The sequence below is a fragment of the Tiliqua scincoides genome, chromosome 1 (genome assembly GCF_035046505.1).
Source record: "Tiliqua scincoides isolate rTilSci1 chromosome 1, rTilSci1.hap2, whole genome shotgun sequence".
Classification (NCBI taxonomy): Eukaryota; Metazoa; Chordata; class Lepidosauria; order Squamata; family Scincidae; genus Tiliqua; species Tiliqua scincoides.
Window position 1 is genome coordinate 69,944,614 of NC_089821.1, and position 19,280 is coordinate 69,963,893.

The 19,280-nt window shown below is 42.7% G+C and overlaps 1 protein-coding gene across 1 annotated transcript in view; it reads left to right on the top strand.

Annotated features, from left to right (window-relative positions):
* Nucleotides 1-19,280, top strand: part of NUP160 (nucleoporin 160) — a 49,442-nt gene that overhangs the window by 13,306 nt on the left and 16,856 nt on the right. Inside the window, exons 10-21 of the mRNA XM_066631499.1 lie at nucleotides 174-258; nucleotides 1,506-1,574; nucleotides 2,751-2,834; nucleotides 4,067-4,237; nucleotides 6,001-6,100; nucleotides 7,354-7,519; nucleotides 8,159-8,286; nucleotides 8,374-8,534; nucleotides 9,402-9,535; nucleotides 11,953-12,023; nucleotides 13,462-13,618; nucleotides 16,222-16,291. Coding sequence (XP_066487596.1) covers nucleotides 174-258; nucleotides 1,506-1,574; nucleotides 2,751-2,834; nucleotides 4,067-4,237; nucleotides 6,001-6,100; nucleotides 7,354-7,519; nucleotides 8,159-8,286; nucleotides 8,374-8,534; nucleotides 9,402-9,535; nucleotides 11,953-12,023; nucleotides 13,462-13,618; nucleotides 16,222-16,291 — 1,396 coding nt within the window. The remainder of the gene's footprint in view (nucleotides 1-173; nucleotides 259-1,505; nucleotides 1,575-2,750; nucleotides 2,835-4,066; nucleotides 4,238-6,000; nucleotides 6,101-7,353; nucleotides 7,520-8,158; nucleotides 8,287-8,373; nucleotides 8,535-9,401; nucleotides 9,536-11,952; nucleotides 12,024-13,461; nucleotides 13,619-16,221; nucleotides 16,292-19,280) is intronic.

A 19,280-nucleotide genomic window follows, 5' to 3' on the forward strand; every position in this document is an offset into this window, starting at 1 on the left:
GATAGGTGTATCTATAAGTTATGTATCTGCAGATAACTGTAACTTATAGTTGCAATGATATCATTTATTAAAGTGAATGGAAGATGGTGGTTATCTAATTATGTCAGGCTGACTTACTTGTAAGTAATCATTCATGAACTAGAGCTGGCTAAAATGGTCCAATTCTATTTTAGCAATGTTGCTGGTCAGTGGAACCAAGTTTCTGTGCAACCCCTGCCAGCTGAGGAAGTGGATATTAGAGATGACCAGGACCCAAGAGTGAGTAGACATGAACTAATTGAAATAACAATGCTTCTATATGTTCCTTTGTACAGTGGCACCTTAATAGACTTTGGAAATATACAGGGGGCTTTGGAAATAAACAGATAATACCCTCATTATTTGTGAGTATTCTGTTCTTGAACCCCTGTGGATATGGAAAATCATAGGTATTCAAACATGTGGCTTTCATCCCCCCCCCCCGACTGGAGCTGGGTTCCATTCAGACTGAGAGGCTTTCTGAGGCTTTCTTGGGGTGGTCGCGTGTGGCCTATGTGGGGCTGAGAAAGCCTTGGGCTCAGAGTTTGGGGGGCACCCACGGGTCCTAGTGATTTGCAGGTGCCAAACCTGCAAATAATGCAGGCCCTTGTACTATATTTTCTAGAAACTGTCCTTCAAAGCAATTGTGATCTTGGAAAAAATAAACACTACTTGGCAAAACACCATATATTGTATAGTTTTCAGATCTTTGCAAATATTGTCACATCATGTGGAAAAAGATGAAATGTGTAATTGGTTGCTGCAAAGCAAGGCCAAAGAAGTCATAAGACTCTTTGGAAGATGAGACCTTCTGCCTCCTTTTAAATGATTTCTTTGGATCTAGGTGCATGAAACACACAACCTGATTTGAACCTCAAATCTCTTGACCTTGGCTAATTAATGTGTAAAGCTGGGTTCCACTATAATAATTTTTTGGGTTTGTTTGGTACTGCTGGTAGAGGTTTCTGGATACCAAGGCTCAAAAACGTATTAAAGAATAATCGTATGCACTCTTGTTAATTTAGTGTCTTCTTCCATATTACATTTTCCTTTATAAATCTGTTCTGCTGCACTTCTTGTTTTCAAGCCTTGTAATTCTTAAGTTGTATAAATATGCAACAATCTTCACATTTGTTTCAGTCTTTTTCTCTCAGGTTTCAATAGCAAATATGGAGCTGTTGTGTGTGTCATAAAATTAGTATAAATGGTGTATAGGAAATCATAAGATCGTACTTGAAAGGTTTTCCTCTTTTGGTTATATTTGTGAGCTGCATTGAGCTTCTATCATGGGATAGGAAAGGTGGGATATAAATGTTTTAAATAAAATTATTGAAGTAAGTCATGGTCCTAAACTTGAGAGGCTGTTGGAACATGATACTGCCCCACAATTAGCAAACAGCTATAGTGAAATGGGGTAAGATAGTTAGCATGTTGACTTTTTAAAAATGAATTGTAGAATTCTCCCAATTGTGCTGCCTTTTTTCTAGGAAACGTTTATGGAGGCTATCTTCATGCCTGGCCAGTTCACAAATGCTGCTTTGCATAAAGCTTTACAGGTAAGCAGGTATTTTGTAACATTTTCTTTTGTTGATTGTACTGCAGTGTAACTCTTACAGAATAATAAAAATTGGCACAACAAACTTCCTATGATTTTCTATGGCATAAGACAGCAAACGTGGTATTTGAAGCAGCAGGATAGAGTATGTCTGTACTTTACTAGTTCACAGTTACCATGGTCGTCAGTTAGTGGTTGCCTAAATAGAGCATTTCCTTGGATAGTAGCTGGTGGTGTTCTCTTAGAAGTCAAGTGCCTACAACTTGGCAGAGCTTTATTAGGTTGTGGTTCCTTTCCCAACTCTGATAACAGCTGCTAGTATTCACTTTATGCATAGAGAAGTCCTGTTTCAGAATTGAAAAACCACAGTGCAGTGAAAATGAGTAATTTTTTGGTCCTATGGTAATTGGAACCAGGTTAGTTGCAACATTTGGGAAGTGCAGGTGGGGCAGGGAGAGAATTCGAAGATTAGCCCTTTCAGCAAGACACCAACAGTGCCATCTTATTAGTTAAGGCATTCTGGTTGGGAGCGATTTGCGTAATCCGGGGGAGAGTAACTGGCCCACCTCACCCCAGCACTATCTGTTCTAGTGGCTGTCTGCTGGTATTCATTTGCATCTTTTTAGATTGTGAGCCTTTTTGGGACAGGGAGCCATTTAGTTATTTGATTTTTCTCTGTAAACTGCTTTTGAACTTTTAGTTGAAAAGCGGTATATAAATACTGTTAATAATAATAATAATAATAATAATAATAATAATAATAATAATAATAATAATCCAAAGATGTCTTCAAAAGTGTTATGTTCTTAATCAGATACTCTGCTTGGGGAAGTCTGTAGTGTCAACTGGCATGTCTAAGTGGGTGCTTGTACTTCAAATATATGTGAAAGTTTACAACTTAGAAAAGAGAGGTGTTGTGTTGCGATGTATTTCACTTGAATAATTAACTGGGAAGACTAAGGCATGACCTGTCAGTTGCCTTGGTAAGATTTTAGTTGGTGAATTTAAGCCAATGGTTTGTAATGCCATTAAGAAATAAAACTTGGTTCACTACCCCTTCTTTCAGTTTTCCTGTAAATCCATTATTGGAGGACATTTCTACTTTGAATGCATACCTTGAACTTATGAAATAGTAACTGGCTTATCATGAGTCTGTTTTATGCAATTTTTTTCCTAGATCTTTTCACAAGGAGCTGAGAGACTCATAGACCTGTCCTGGGATGAACTGAAAAAAGAAATTACAATAGCTGTAGAAAATGAGGTAAGACTTTCATGTAAGACCTTTTATCTTCTTTCACATGTTCTACAACAGAGTAGCTCTGTTACAGCTGAATACTTCTTGATAGGAAATCACTAACATATCCAGCAATTTTTGTCCATCAGACCATTCTAACTTGTTCTGAACTTGGAAATTTTGCCACACCTATGGCATTTTGTTTCCTTGCTAAATTAAACTGTATGTCACTGTAACACTGGAAATGGTTCATTGTCAGTTATCTGTACCGGAACTTCATTAGAGTACAATAGGACTTTAAGTGCTTGCCGGACATCTGCTCCTGCAGAGTAAAGATGGGGTATGTAGTATGAAAGATTTCTGTGCTTTTTACTTCATACAACTAGTATTGAGGGTATTGATGCTACTTCTGATCCTGTATTTTGTTTCACAGTAACTTGTTGGAATTGGATCTATAAACTAGTTTTGTGACAAGAGAAACGAAGAACAAGTGTGGTGAACTGGATAGAGTGTTGAGCTTTGAGCCAAGACACCAAGGTTAAAATGTTCGTCACCTTCCTCCTAGGTGAACTTAAATTACATTAAGACTGTGACTAGTCCATCTCCCTGAACTGTTGGTGAGATAGAATGCGGTCAGACAGGGGGAGGGAAGTGCACTGTCTTGAGCTCCTTGATGGAAGGAAGGAAGGAATAAAAAGAAGACCATCTTTGGACCCAGAAAGAGATGCTCACGTGGGTTTGCTCTTAGTAGCAGTCTTTTTCAGGTTACCTATTTTACCTACGTGCTGTAGGTTTAACAATATTGTCCTTAAGTCTTACCCTCATTTTCCCCATCTGTAAAACAATAGACTGCAAGGAATAGTTTGTGATGTTGGCAGAATGATCCACAAGCATCTTTACAAAGTGTTGTATTCCACACATGTTTGTAAACAGATATTGAGAATTGCTATTGAGCTGTTTCTAGTTTGTAACTTGAGTTGTATGCTAATGGGAAAGTTTTAGGTTTGTAATTCTTTCAGGATATACTGATATGACTGTTTAGACAAATAAGAGTTTAGGGTTGATCAAGTCACTGGAGTAATTTGGCAGCTTTTGTATGGAAGAGGCAGAGCCATTATTTCATTGGTACCATTTAATTATGTGCATGTTTTGTTCTGTTTAAAATTAATCAAACAATGGCATTTTATTTTAGTGTTAAAATACTAGCTTTCATTCTTTGATAAGCAGTAGTTCATTGTCAGTCTTTGTTTTTGTTCTAGTTCCAAGGCAATGTTACTGAATATGAATTCTCACAGGAAGAGTTTAGACAGCTACAGATAGAATTCTGGTCAAAATTCTATGCTTATTGCCTCCAGTACCAAGAAGAACTCTCACGTCCACTTGCACTTCTCTTGAATCATTGCTCTAATATGGTGTGTCTGCTAAAAAAGGTAAGGTACAATCTAATAAGAAGCAAAGTATAGAGAAGACAGACTTTTCAGCCTGGAGGGCCAGATCATTAAAATATTATAAGCTAAAGCACCTATAACTAACTTGCTTTCCTCTGTAGTGCGCAGTTAATAACTTGCGTAACCTTTTAGTGGACCCCTGGCATTTGTTTGATATTATTTTTTGCTGAGCAAATTATATTCTGGTCTCAGGTCCATTGTTCCTTTAAGCTATGCAACTGTGTGTCTCAGAGCCAAGCTCTGTGCAGTTTGGAGCTTGGCATTCCCAGAAGTCCAGCAATGCATATTTACTGTGTGTCTGGATATGCCACTAACCTGCTTTGTAGCCAGTGAAGGGGTCCATGCAGCAGCACGAACTTATTACAGGCAATTCTGCTTGGGACACTCCTTATCTTTTCAGAATCTTGAAAATTTAGAGATGATAAATTTGAGCTTCTCTTCTTAGATTCTTTTACTTTCAGAGGTTAAAACAAATTAAAAAACATAATTCAAAAACAGGAGGAATTAGCCTGGAGGAAAGGAGAGATAGAGCTGGGTGTCATCGGCATTTTGATGGCACCCCATTCCAAACCCCCGGATGACCTCTCCCAGTGGTTTCATTTAGATGATAAATAGCATGGGAGACAGAATTGAACCCTGTGGCACTCCGCACCTCAAGGGCCAGGGTGTCGAACAGGCATCCCCCAACACCACCATCTGGGACCAATCCTCCAAGTAGGAGCGGAACCACCGCAGAACAGTGCCTCCAACTCGGCCAATCAGCCCAGAAGGATACCATGGTCAATGGTATTGAAAGCCACTGAGAGGTCCAGCAGGACCAACAGGGACGCACTCCCCCTGTCCAGTCCCCGGCGTAGGTCATCCACCAAGGCGGTTTCCGTCCCAAAGCCCAGCCTGAAACCAGATTGAAAAGGATCCAGATAATCCGCTTCATCCAAGATCCTCTGGAGTTGAGACACCACCACCTGCTCAATTACCTTGCCCAGAAATGGGATGTTGGAGGCTGGCCGGTAGTTGTCTAATACAGTGGAATCCAGGGAGAGCCTCTTCAGGAGGGGAAGAACCACCGCCCGTTTCAAAGCACATGGCAACGTCCCCTCCATCAAGGAAGAGTTGGCCACCCTCCCTGTCCACTCAGCCAGTCCACCCCAGGCAGCTCTTATCAGTCAAGCTGGGCAAGGGTCAAGCAGGCAGGCAGATGTCCTCACACTCCAAAGGAGTCTGTCCACATCCTCAGGCTGTACAAGCTGAGAAGAATCCCACAACACCGGACAAGCAGTTGCCAAGGGGACATCATCAGACGTTGTCAATGTGGCATCCAAGTCATGACGAATACGACTGATTTTATCTGCGGAATGTTGTGCAAACACATCACAGCGGCTGACCATGTGTTCCTCCTGGTCTACTGGAGGGGCCTGATGGAGGAGGCCCTGTACCACACGGAACAGCACTGCCGGACGGTTCTCAGCAGATGCAGTGGTAGTAGAGAAGAACGAAGATGGCTCCTGAGTTAAAGAGAGATTGACACATGTATTCCATCTTTGAACCAAAGGTCTTAGTAGAGCAACTTGGGATACTAGCTAGTGTTTGCCATTATCTGTATTCTTGAGAATGTGACCCTTTGTAGTTGTAGTAACTGTCTTTTGTGCAGAACATTGCTTTGGTTTTCCACGTTCATCAGCATATTCATGGCAGTATCCAGTAAAAATGTTTATTTAGAAAACTTATGGGTTATATTTTCTTAGGGATACCTGTCTTATCTTGCACCCTGCTCCTTAATGGATCACCTGTACCTCTTGCCTGATGAACAACTGATAAATGAAGTTGAGAGCACTGCCTTAGAAGGTAATGGGGGAGAGAAACTCACTGTTTTGTAGTGGTTGAGTATCAAACTCTGATTTTGGAGTTTGCAAAGAAAACTTGAGAGCACATACTTTCAATATTTTAACATTGGCTTCTTCAGAAAAATTGTCAGGATCCACAGAGTTACTTAGGCTTGCACATCCAGTTTGCACTAGCCTAGTGAAACTATTTTTCTTTGAACAGATTCCAACACCATGTCACACATCCATGCTCCCTCGGTTTCCAATGCAGCTTTGGAATTAATTTTTCTGTTCTTTTTATTTTTGGCCCATGTCTATTGGCCAGTTTAAGTTCCTAAAATTTCTAGATCTTTTTAAAAATTTCAACAGTACGTAATTGTCTAATTCAAAAGGAAGGGGCTAATTCCCTCCATATAGAGGTTTTAGAATGAAGGCGTGAATAGACTGCTATCCTTTTCACAGAAACATCTAATTGCTGCTTCTCCAAATAAAAGTGCTCATTCAGAAATAACAGAGCTGCTTCCTGATGGAGTTGATCTAAGCAAGCAAAAGGGGACAGCTTTTCTGGTGCTTGCAGCTCCAACTGCATGAAAAGTCTGGAAACTACCTGCATTAAGGAATTCTCTGATGGGAAATACATTCTGTTTTTAATTAGCTAAGCTATTGCACTGGCCATCCAGCGTAAGCAGGACTTAGTTCCCTTCCTATGACAAAGTTTTGGTGGGTGAGAATGCTGTTGGAATTTCACCCCTAGATCTCAATCTTGTTAGTTTTTGAAACTGTTCTCCCCCACTACTTCCGTCATTTCATCTTGCTATATCAGGATTCGTAGCTGTCATGGTTGTTGGATTGGGTAGACAAGGAAACGAGCATGGAAATAGTTGTTGCTGTCAGTCCTTGGTAGCTAACTATAATCTCCCTTATATGTCTCCTTGCCAAGAGCTTATAATGGCTGGTGGTGGAGCCCTAACCTGGAAGAAGTTTCCTCATCCCAGTTGGCAAATGATAACTGTGCAGCTGGATTAAGTCTTATGAAGAATACTTCAAAATTGCACACCTTGTTCGTGTGAGATTAAGATATGGAAGTTCATCCACTGCTATGGATAGTTAGCAGTTTCTGTTGGAAGATACTTTGTAAATTGTGCCTTTAACTGAAGCAAGAGTCTGAAGTCCACTTGTACAGCAGTTTTTTCTTGCTCTTCCACCATAGTTGACTACTTCATTGTTGCATATCTTCATTCTAAAGAAAGTTTTGACTGCATGCTTTCGTTGCAGAATCTGAGTTTTCTCATGATCTTGTGAGTCTCGTTCAGTGCCTTCGATTAATTGGTGAGTCGGTTTCTGTGGAGATGGCGCTCACAATGGAAATGGCCTGCTGCCACCTCCAGTCTCCAGAGAGAGCTGCAGAACAGATCCTTAAAGACTTGATCGCTAATGACACGTAAGCATGGATTCACTCACTTCCTCTCACCCTGAATAGACTGGTATTGTTGCAGATCTGGCTGCCTTGCTATTTACCCCCAAACTTCAGATTGTTTATGAAAAAGTTTAAAAGCATCAGTCCTAATTCTTAAGCGACACTACTTCTTACTTTCCTTCCACTGAAAAATTGTCCATTTTTCTTACTCTTTACAGCTTGTTTAACGAGTTACCAATCAATAAAAAGGCCTGTTCTTTTATTCCATGAGTAGAGGTGTTAGTTTCTGGTAAGATAGGATTACCACCTATTACTGATCCCAATGGGCTGAGTAAAATAACACCATTTTCAAATACCTCTAACCATGAGTCCATGAGGACTCTAACCATGAGGTCCTCTAACCATGAGGAAACCCAACTCTAAACTTGGGTTTCCTCAGGAGCCCTTGACGAGGGACCCAGTGGCAGTAACCAGCTTCAGAATGGCTGGCACCTTACAATTTTGTATCCTGAAGCCAAGTATCCTGGTCCATGAGAGTTAGTGAAAAATGAGACACCATAGGATGCAAGTAGTTCTCCTTCTATAATTCTAACTGCTTTTCAATATTGAGGACTTCACAGTTATATTTTATGCAGCCTAATGCATTTTCTTGTTTTCATGCAGAGAGAATCTGATGGAAGATATTCATAGCAAGTTACAAGAAATCAAAAACCCAATCAATGCTATTGGGGTACTTATCCGGGAAATGGACTATGAGACTGATATGGAAATGGAAAGAGGATTCAATATTGGTGAGACAAGAACAGATCTATCCCCCCTCCCCCATTAAGTGGATCTGCTTGTCAAGTCTGTAAATATACATTTTGTTTTTTTAACAGCTCAACCCCTGAATGTGCGCATGCATCTCTCACAGCTCTATGGTAGTAGCACAACAGTAAACATGGTGTGTCGGTGTGTACACAAAGTCTCCATGACTCGCTTTTTGATTTGTCGAGACCTGTTGATTTTGCAGCAGTTGTTGCTTCGGCTTGGTGATGCTGTGAGTACATTTTTAATAAAATGATTGTATAATCTCAAAGAAGCATCCTTTGAAAAACCAAAATATGTCACACATGTCACTAAAGTTGAATTGTATTTTGTCTGACAGAGTACTGCATTGAAATGTTACAGCTGTGCTGAATGGGTGCTGCCTCATGTCTGATACAGGAATAAGGTTCCTCAGGCTGCTAGTGGCCATACAGCTATTGTCATTAACATAGAAAGCAAAATACCTAAGACAGCCATGTGGAACCCTGTCATATTATTGTGGACAGATATACCTTCTAGGTATATAAAGAACAAGAAAGTAGAGGGCTTGTCCATTTCTAATGCTCCCTTTCCGTACCAGCACACCCTCTTCTGGGGTTCCTTGTTTTTTGGGTGCGAAAATCCAACAAAAGAGGGTTTGACTCTTTTCCCCCACTTTGTTTTCTCTGCTGCCCTATGGGAAATGCTCCCAGAATCTGGAAGAGATCCTAGAGAACTATAGTACTTGGTTTCTTCACCACAACTCACAATATAATGATAGTTATATTTTTTATAGTGCTTGCTTTCTTCATCCCCTTCTTGTCTTACCCTTTGAGGCCCTTGGAATAATATTCTTAACTCTGACTGCCTTGCTTCCAGTATTTGCAGACTTCATCTGCAAATGATTCATCTCATCTTTTTCTTTAACTTTCTTGGATTTAGGGGTAGTCCTGAAGAAATAGCTGCACAGAAGTCAAACCAGGGTGTTATCTGCATGTCGAAGGGGAGAATGCATTCCACAGTCTTCTGTGGAATACTAGCTGGTTGCATCTTTTTTGAATGTTGTGAAATTTAAGTTGTCATTGACTATAGTTAATAGGAGCTAATGTGATGTGTTTAGGTAATTTTGGGAGGAAGCCAGCTATTCCACACTCAACAGAATCTGCTGCATCGCACATCTCTCTTGATATTATCGTATTATCTGATCAGGTGGGCTAGTCAACGCTTGGCGTCAGATGTTCCAATTGATGAATTGTAAGTTTTCTACCATTTTGTTTCTAGTTCACATAAATAATAAAGAAGGCATGTCAGTTTCCACCCAATTGAATTGGATGTTTTTTTCCTGCCTGAAGTAAGAAAGCTCTTCTTTCATTTCCCTTTCTTTTCCCTTCCTCCTCCATGGGTGGTGATGGAATTCTGTCACTCTGTCCTCCACTGGTCCCACCACAAATCAGAGCTTTCCTCCAGCAGTTCCTGCATCATCACAAGGGTCTCTGGGGAAAAGCTCCTATTTGCAGAAGTGCATGTGAGAGAGAGGGCAACAATGGAGCAACTCCCAGCTGTGAGTCATTCTACCACACAATGGACATGAGTGATTAGGGATGGGAATTTATTTATATACGCATATATAATCACTCAAAGTGGCTGACATTAAAACAATACCAAAACATTGATATATATACAATTAAAACAGTTAAAACAGTAAAATACAAACGAGTCATGATTAAATACATTTCATAAAGAAGTGGCAGCCCCCCAGTTTTGGCATACAAAAACAGTTTTAAAAGGTCTTAAGAACCCACTGAAATTCCAGGGGAATTCCACAGGAAAGGTGTCACCACCGAGAAACTATTTCTTTCTGCCATTCCCTCACCTCTTCAGGTGGTGACACAGTTAGAAGGGCTCCCTCTGGTAACTTGAGAGGATGGGTTGGATTGTATGGAAGAAGGTGGTCCCTCAAATACCCTGGACCCGAGCTGTAGAAGACTCAGGTCAAAACTAGCACTTTGAGTTGAGCCCCGAAATGAACTGGCTGCCAGTGTAGTCGCTGAAGCAATGATCCAACTGAGTTCAACCAACAAGCCCCAGAAACTACAAGGGCAGCCACGTTCAGCACTAATTGTAGTTTCTGGACTGTCTTCAGAGGCAGCCCCACGTAAAGCACATTGAAGTTATCTAGATGTCACTTGGGCATGAGTCACCATGGCCAGGTCTGAGCAATTCAGGTATGGTCACAGCTGGCAAATCAGCCAAAGCTGAGCAAAGGCTCCCCTAGCTGCAGCTGCCACCTGGGAATCCAGGAGCAGCTGTGGATCCAGGAGCACCCCCAAGCTGCAGACCTGCTCCTTCAGAATGGAACCCCATTCAGGTCAGGCTGATAGTCCAATGCCTGAGTTGTGGGCTTCCAGACCAGGAAAACATCTGTCTTATCAGAACTTAATATCAGCTTGTTCGCCCACTTCAGCCTTGACTGGTACCCTAATATGCCAAACCCTGTTTGCCTTACTGTTTTCCATAAGACTACTTCCCTAGCAAAAATTATATTGCTTACACTTCTTTCTTGTTCATGTCTACACAGAGGTAAGTCCCAGTGAGTTCAGTGGTACTTATTTCCATGTAAGTGTATACAGTTTTAGGACCCATTATGATCCAACTTTCCAGCACTGATGCAGCAGTGCCAATGGGGTATGCACTTCATCCTACATTAGAGAGGCAGTCACGGAGGCCGCCTCAAGATAAGGAAATGTTTATTCCATTACCTCAGGGCTGGCTGCATCAGGATTGGAAAGTAGGATAGGATTGGATCCCGCTCTTCAATAGCATCAGATGTTGTGTCTTGGTACTGGCTGCTCAGAATCACATTTATGTTACATTCTTATCATGAGAAATTTCTCCCCGCCTTTTATTAAAGCAGCAAAGATTAGTCCTAGAAAATAGATTACAGTTCTGGCAGAGTAATCAATAGTTCTTACTAAGTACAAGAAACTTCTTAAGTTCATGCCTGTACTAGAATATGATTCCTGTTGTCCTGAATGTAACTGTAGTTGGTTGGTTCTTTAGTCTATAAGCTTCTCATCTTGATACAAGGGCTGAAAGGGCATACTTTAGACACTATAAAGCCTCATGTTACCTTTACCCGATCGTTTTCATATCTTAATCGTATATTCTGCTTTGAGTCTTTCCTGTTAGTGGAGAAAAGCACCATACATACATTTTAAATGTATAAATATATTCACTATACATATGTTTCTACTTAATTTTTAGTTTATTTATATAAATAGGGCATATTTTATGAGGGGTAGTGTTTTATGCATGTGAAAAGCTAATTTTACCATACCTAAAAACATTCTTAACCTCTTTAAAGGGTAGCTTTTGGGTCTTTTTTACATTAGTAGTTCTTGTAGTATTGTACATATGTACAAACACTTCAAAGTTACCCAAAATTGTATGAAGTCACCATATAATCATTTTAGCATGTCAAAAAAAATGGTGAATTGGCCCTGGGAATTGCCATGTTACCTCACCTAAGGGTTTTGCTGTGGAAGAAGGTGTACAATCTGTTTCTTCCATATATCCGAACTTGATTTTTGTTTGTTTGAAGAATTGTTAGATTTGGATAGAATGTAAGAAATTCTTATCTGAGCTGAGAAACTCAATCTTTCTTTCTTTAGAGAATCCAACCTGCAGCATCTTTCTGTATTAAAACTGACAGATTCCACAGCTGTAACACCACTCAAGCTAGGTAAGGGATGCTAAAAGCTTTTGGTTATAGCATATAGCATATAGAATTAAGCTTTTGCTATAAGCTTAATTCTGGTTTTAAATATTGCATGTTAAGAGCTGTTTCCATTTATTTTTGTTAAAGAGATTTTGCCAAATCATTAGCTGTAGTTATAAGAGTTGGATTTACAGGGCTGTACTTAAATGCACTTTAATGCTAAAAACATTGCCTGAAGAACCAAAACACTGATAGCTCAGGGACCTTAGAAGCATTAACCCAGCCATAGAGATTATTATATTTCATTTTCTAGTTACCTCTGAAGAAGAACTAGATGCTCAAGACTAGTCTGGCATGAACATTCCTATCGTATCTTAAAACACTTTTTAGCATCTTTGGATTATTCCCCCCTTTAGGTGATCTTTTACACATTAGTCTTGAAATAGCTTCTAAGCATGCTTTTTTCCTGTGATTTTTTTTATTAGAAAATTATCTCCTAGACCAGGGGTGTCAAACATAAGGCCCGGGGGCCGAACGCGGCCTGTGGACGCTTTTTTCCGGCCCTCAGGCTCTCAGCTGCTGATCAGTGCTGAGTGCTGAAAGAGCAGCCCACGTGAAAATTGTGCTCTCCTTTCTCTTGAAATATAATTAAGATTTGTGTAATTCCTCTTCTGTCATTTGAAGCTAATGATTTCCTAAGTGAGAAAAGATTCTTATTTTTGGTTATAATCTGTTTAACGACATCACTTCCTGCCTGATGACATTACTTCTGGCCCTCAGCAGGCATCATGAATGCTATTTGGCCCTTTGTATGACATGAGTTTGACACCCCTGTCCTAGACAGCTTTAACATCTGGTCATTCGCTGTTTAAAAATGTACATGCTATGTATATAAATGTGAATTCTATGCTTAGGAAATCTGACCCTAAAAATTGATACCGATGCCTCATGCAGAGGTTAGAACAGGAATGTGGCAGGCAGGCAGCCTGCATGCTAGAGGGACACAGTCAAAACATTAACATCCTGTTAATGTTCTTACTGTGTTCTTGTAGCATCAGGCTGCCTGTTTGTGGGTTGCATTTCTGTTCCTGTATCCTCTGTAACTGCAAGAAACATACCTGCTTGCTAATAAAGAAAACAGAAGGTGATGGGTATGGAGCATTGTACTTGTAGTCCCCTCTTATCTGATTTCCCTATTAGTGTGGGAGCCTGGAACAAATCCCTCACGGATACAGGGGGATGCTTGTACTTAAGACAAGATGACACTTCTATCATCTTCCCCCCCCCCCAATAGACTGATGCCAAGTGGAAAAGAGGAGTTAGTGTTGACTATTAAACTTGAGTGGTTGTGTAATAAACAAGGTTATTGAAGCATTAGGATGTTGTACATTTGAAAAAACTGTTGCTTATAGTTTTAACCACACAGTGGTATTAATGCTGACAATCTTTTAATCTATTCTAGTGTCCAGCCCTCAAACTATTGTGGAGCTGTTCTTTCAGGAGGTAGCTCGAAAACACACAATATCTCAACTGTTCCCGCCTAATGCAGCCTTGAATGATGCAGGACTGAGTTGGCCTCAAATGTTTTCTGCAATATCCAGCTATCTCCTACAGTTCTTGTATCCTTCGATTGCAGCTTCTGCTTGGAACAGTGGAACTCTGCTCTACTTCTTTCTAGTGCAGGGGTTCCCTTACAGCAGTGGTCGGGGAACAGGGGTAAATTACCCCAAATGGGGTAAAAGTGAAAATCTGGGGGTAATGAGGAGGTAGCGGAGGGAGTCAGCGCACCCGCTCTCCACCCGCTCCAGGGGGCCGGCAGCGGGCTGGTGCGCTGTGTGCACACCGCCCGCTGCCCTGCTCCCTTCCGCTCACCTTCAGATGCGGTGAGCGGAAGGGAGCAGGCGATACACTCAGGCTGTATCCACAGCCTGCGTGTATCGCAGCCGCCCGCTCTCTCCGCTCTGTGCGGGAGACTGGAGCTGCCCGGCGCTGTAGTGATGATGTCATCACACAGCGCCGGGCCGTCAGTGTCTCCCGCCGAGCGGACAGAGCGGGAGGAAGAAGAAAAGCCGCGCCGACCGACGTGGGATCGAGGTAAGGTGAGTATTGTTTATTTATTTTTATTGGGGGCATCGTTGGGCTACCTATACTGGGGGGATCACCGGGCTACTAACTACCTATACTGGGGGGTCATCTGGCTACTGACTACCTATACTGGGGGATCACCGGGCTACTAACTACCTATACTGGGGGGTCATCTGGCTACTGACTACCTATACTGGGGGGTCATCTGGCTACTGACTACCTATACTGAGGCATCACTTGGCTACTGGCTACCTATACTGGGGCAGCTACACCTCTGTATGGGGGATTCTGTTGTATGCAAATCAAGGGGGTAACGTCTGCGTTTATAAATTTTTTGGGGGGTAAGAGGTAAAAAAGTTCCCTGACCCCTGCCTTACAGCATTGAGGCAAACTCACAGGGGAGCCACGGGAGGTCCCTAGTGGCCCCTCCTGCCTGTCCCCCCAGGGGGGCCACCATCTTGGATCTTGCAGATTGATCCAAGATGGCGGTTCCTGGCTGAGCTGGGAAGAAGGGGCGTCGTGACCCAAGTAATATTGGGAACCACTGGTCTAATTTAATAGATATAAACCTTTCAGTTCAGCTTAAATTTGGTGAGAACCTCTAAAGTACAAGCTAGAGCAACTATTTTCAACCACTATGCCATGGCACATTGGTGTGCCACAAGTGGTCCACAGATCTGCCACAGGAATTTGGGAGAAGGTCATTTATTAGTAGGGCCAATGGGAGATGTGAGCCTCCTACTGGTAGCAAGGTGTGCCTTGTCAATTATCAAAAACCTGATGGTGTGCCTTGACAATTTTAGTGCCTTTTCAGTGTGCCATGAGATGAAAAAGGTTGACAATCACTGTGCTAGAGATATGTACTTCATTTTTGGTCACCTGAACTGTGTATAAAACTAGAGTTTGGAACTTAAGAGCCCCCCAAAGATGTGCTAGGAACAGCTGTGAATTTTCAGAAGGGAGTATAGCATGTACTGTAGCTTGTTTGAGTAACTTTGCAGAGGAAATGTCCAAATCACCTCCCTGCATTACAATCTCTGTGCATGAACTGGAGGTTGTCCATGACTTTGTGTACCTTGGCTCAACGATCTCCGACACTCTTTCTCTCGATACTGAGCTAAACAAACGCATCGGTAAAGCAGCTACCACGTTTTCCAGACTCACAAAGAGAGTCTGGTCCAACAAGAAGCTGACAGAACATACCAAGATCCAGGTCTACAGAGCTTGCGTCCTGAGTACACTTCTGTACTGCAGCGAGTCATGGACTCTCCGATCACAACAGGAGAGGAAACTGAACGCTTTCCACGTGCACTGCCTCCGGCGCATTCTCGGCATCACCTGGCAGGACAAAGTTCCTAACAACACAGTCCTGGAACGTGCTGGAATCCGTAGCATGTATGCACTGCTGAAACAGACGCCTGCGTTGGCTCGGTCATGTCGTGAGAATGGATGATAGCCGGATCCCAAAGGATCTCCTCTATGGAGAACTCGTGCAAGGAAGGCGCCCTACAGGTAGACCACAGCTGCGATACAAGGACATCTGCAAGAGGGATCTGAAGGCCTTAGGGATGGACCTCAACAAGTGGGAAACCTTGGCCTCTGAGCGGCCCGCTTGGAGGCAGGCTGTGCAGCATGGCCTTTCCCAGTTTGAAGAGACACTTGGCCAACAGTCTGAGGCAAAGAGGCAAAGAAGGAAGGCCCATAGCCAGGGAGACAGACCAGGGACAGACTGCACTTGCTCCCGGTGTGGAAGGGATTGTCACTCCTGGATTGGCCTTTTCAGCCACACTAGACGCTGTGTCAGAACCACCTTTCAGAGCACAATACCATAGTCTTTCGAAACTGAAGGTTGCCAATAAAAAATAAAATGAGCAGCCATAGTTTTCAAGCTTTTTCCATGATCTTTCAACATCTTTTTTTAGGGAGTAACGACTTTCCATTCTTTTTTATTTTTGCATCTTCCACCTATGACCTTCTGCCTCCTCTGGTTTGTCTCTGTTTTTCATTTGTGTTTTTAGTGTTTCATGAGTAGATTGCAGGTCACATAAGGAATACCACTGGCTTACTCTGTATTAAAGCAGAAACCACTGTTTTGTCATCAGTTGAAGAACCTATATTCCTTAGACACAGTACTCAGGTGGCCAAGTAATCCTGGTTTCCTCTTCCCAGAATGTTTGATGGGGGCTTGTCAGTATACTCAGTTGCAGGTGAGCTGTTAATGTGAATCTATTTAAATAGAAATGAGGGACTTAATAACTGATTTTTTTAATAAATATGAGGGAGCAGTTACTGGGAGGGATATTTTGTGTATTTGGCACTAAAAAGAAATGAAACTAAATTCTGTGCACACTAAGCAAAACTCCTTATCTGCTTAGCTACATCATTTGTCTGCTGTGAAGAACACTTACTGGTTCCTTGTGGACAACTGGAAATCTTTCTCTACCTCTTTCTGGTTTCTAAGATTATCATGCATTTCCCACACATGTGGGCTGCTTTCATCGTCTCAAGGGATTAAAACTTGTTTCCAAAGAAAAAACTGACATGTTTCAAGATACTTTTGCAGATTTTTGCTTTTGTACTGAAGTCACATACTACTTTGATGTACAGCTCCTGGATACTAATTTATACACATTCCAACAACTTTGACAGACTTGGGGCAATGCAAGTGTAACTCTGGGTTCCTAATAAGAGTGGAGTCTTATTAATTAAGAATTAATTATTAGCCTTAAGAATGTGTGTAGCCTTTTCTCAACCATTCCCCTCACTGACACAAATTCCTCCTAGAGCTCTTAATTTTAACATTCATCAGCATCAGTGTTAACCATAATGTAAAAACTAGGGTTTCCTTTTAATCCAGGCTCTGAAACCATGGTTTGAAATAGTTCAGATCCTAGTTTAAAGAAAATCTCTTTAGCCCAGTGGTTTTCAAACCCTCTTGGAGAGTTTGCACCGCTGTAAGTCCTTGCGGGGGGAGGCAGCGGGGACGGGGGGAAAGCTGCGACATGGTCCCCAGGATTGCGCTGCTCAGGAGGGCTGCAGGGACTGGGATGTGCTCACCAGTCCCTGCAGCAGCCTGTCAGGGTGCGGGGAGCCCTGCGCGATTGTGTGCATGGCTCCCCAGCTCATTAGAAGTGAAAGTGAAGTGATCACGCTCCACTTCTGCAAAAGTGGAAGTGGAGCTCAATCACTCCACTTTCTGCAGGCTGGAGAGCCTTGCAGGTGCTCGCACAGGGCTCCCCGCACCCCTGACAGGCTGCTGCAGGAACTAGTGAGTGCATCCCAGTCCCTGCAGATCTCCTGAGCGGCGCGATCCTGGGGATCGCGTCACTGCCTCCTCCATGCCTCCCCTCTGCCCCCACCCCTTAAGGGGAAAGAGGCCAGGTCTTTCAGGCTGGGGCGTCATGACGCCCCAGTCTGAAAACCACTGCTTTAGCCAGTTTCCTACAATGGAAAAGGCTGATCTTGATTGGGTTTTTACCTTCCAGTTTGGCCAGTAGGCCAAGCTGTGCAAATCAGATTTACGCAAGACACAAGATATTGTTGGAGCTTCATCAAGTGCAACTGAAATGAGAAGGGGAGAAAGTGAGAGAATCCTGAAGTGTTGCTTACATAGCAATTATGTTTGCTCAGCAGAGCGTTGGCTCTATGGCTAAGGAGAAGGAACTTGAAGACCAGGGCCAGTTGATTCTAGGGAAGTTTCTGAGGCTGGCTCTTATTTTATAGTTTTAGGGATACCAATGCTGCACCTGCACCAGCCCCTTGTTCTCTAAAAGTGATGTTGTGCATATGTGATGCAGTTATAAAATACTATACATCCTTGACTACAGGCAATCTGTTGTACTAGAGAGATTACTCCTAATGTGTTCAGGAAAGGTCTGCTCCAAAATTCATTGGGAAGCTATTAAATAGAGTATGGTTACTGGTTAAGCTAGCACAGGCTAGTGTTTCTTTGCTGAGGCACTATGCTGGGGCAGTTGGTTTAGAATCTGTCCCAGTCTCCTAATTGGAATCAACTCTTTCACATGATACCAGGCAATAAAACTGTCCTTTTGAACAGTTGTGACATTGATAGGCTTTGGTGTTCATCATGTGTACCAAAGCACTCTATATCAGTGTTTTCCAAAGTGTGGGTCAAGAGCCCATAGAGCACATGAGTTAGGCCAGCCCTCATACCTGTTTGGCTATAAATCTGAGCCATTCCAGGAGGGGACAGGTGATGCACTGTCTGGAATCCTTCATTGGGAGACCCCCAGAGGCCACTCCTGGGTTGTGCCGGGCTGACAGCCCACTCTGTTGTCCTCCACAGGCCTCAGAATGGCCAGCAGAATCATCCAGAAGTCACTTCCAGTTTTTGAATGCAACTTCCAGTTTTACATGAAGTGACTTTCAGAGGCTTCCACGGGCTATTCTGAAACCAGTAGAGTGGGTCACCGGTCTGGCGCAACCTGGGAGCGGCCTCCAGTGTCTCCCAATGAAGGATTTCAGCGTCACGAGGAGTGCCACAAACAACTTCAAGGGACAAGATGACTTGTGGCACCAAAATGTTTGGGAGCCACTGCTCTATATACAAGTGGCCCACATTGTCCACAGGGTTTCCATTCTGGAACCCCTTCAGGGGTTCCCATTCAGGGTTTCGCATGCTCCATTCAGGGTTTCGAACTCCATTCAGGGTTTCGCATGCTGGAACCATTCTTTGAACCCCTGTGGGTAAGGAAATCTGTAGGTGTCCAAATCCACAGATTTGGGGGGCCCCTTGAAGCCTCTGGAGGTTCTTCTGAGCCCCACAGAGACAGTGTGTCCACCCACAGCCACTGCAGGCCTCAGAATGGCCGTTTTGATTGGGGGTGGAATGGGGTGGAAAGAGTTTTTTGCCAAAACAGCATTTCTGAGGCTTATTGCCAGCAGGCAGTTGTGTGCTACCTCTGCTGAGCTCAGAATACCTTTCCCTCGCCTCTGGAGGGTGCAAGTCTGCCTGCCTGCATGCTCGTGGGGACCCACGCATAAGGAAATCCACAGGATTCAAAGCCGTGTGTAACTCGGTCAGACATGTAATTACTCAGTGATCTGTAAAATGTAAATTGGAATCTGGGAATTAATTGAATTTTGTTGAAAAATGAATGTCTGAGCCCCCTGAAAAGGGATAGTCATAGCAAAGAAATAGCATTGCCTTATTTGATTAATGGGTACTATTTGTAT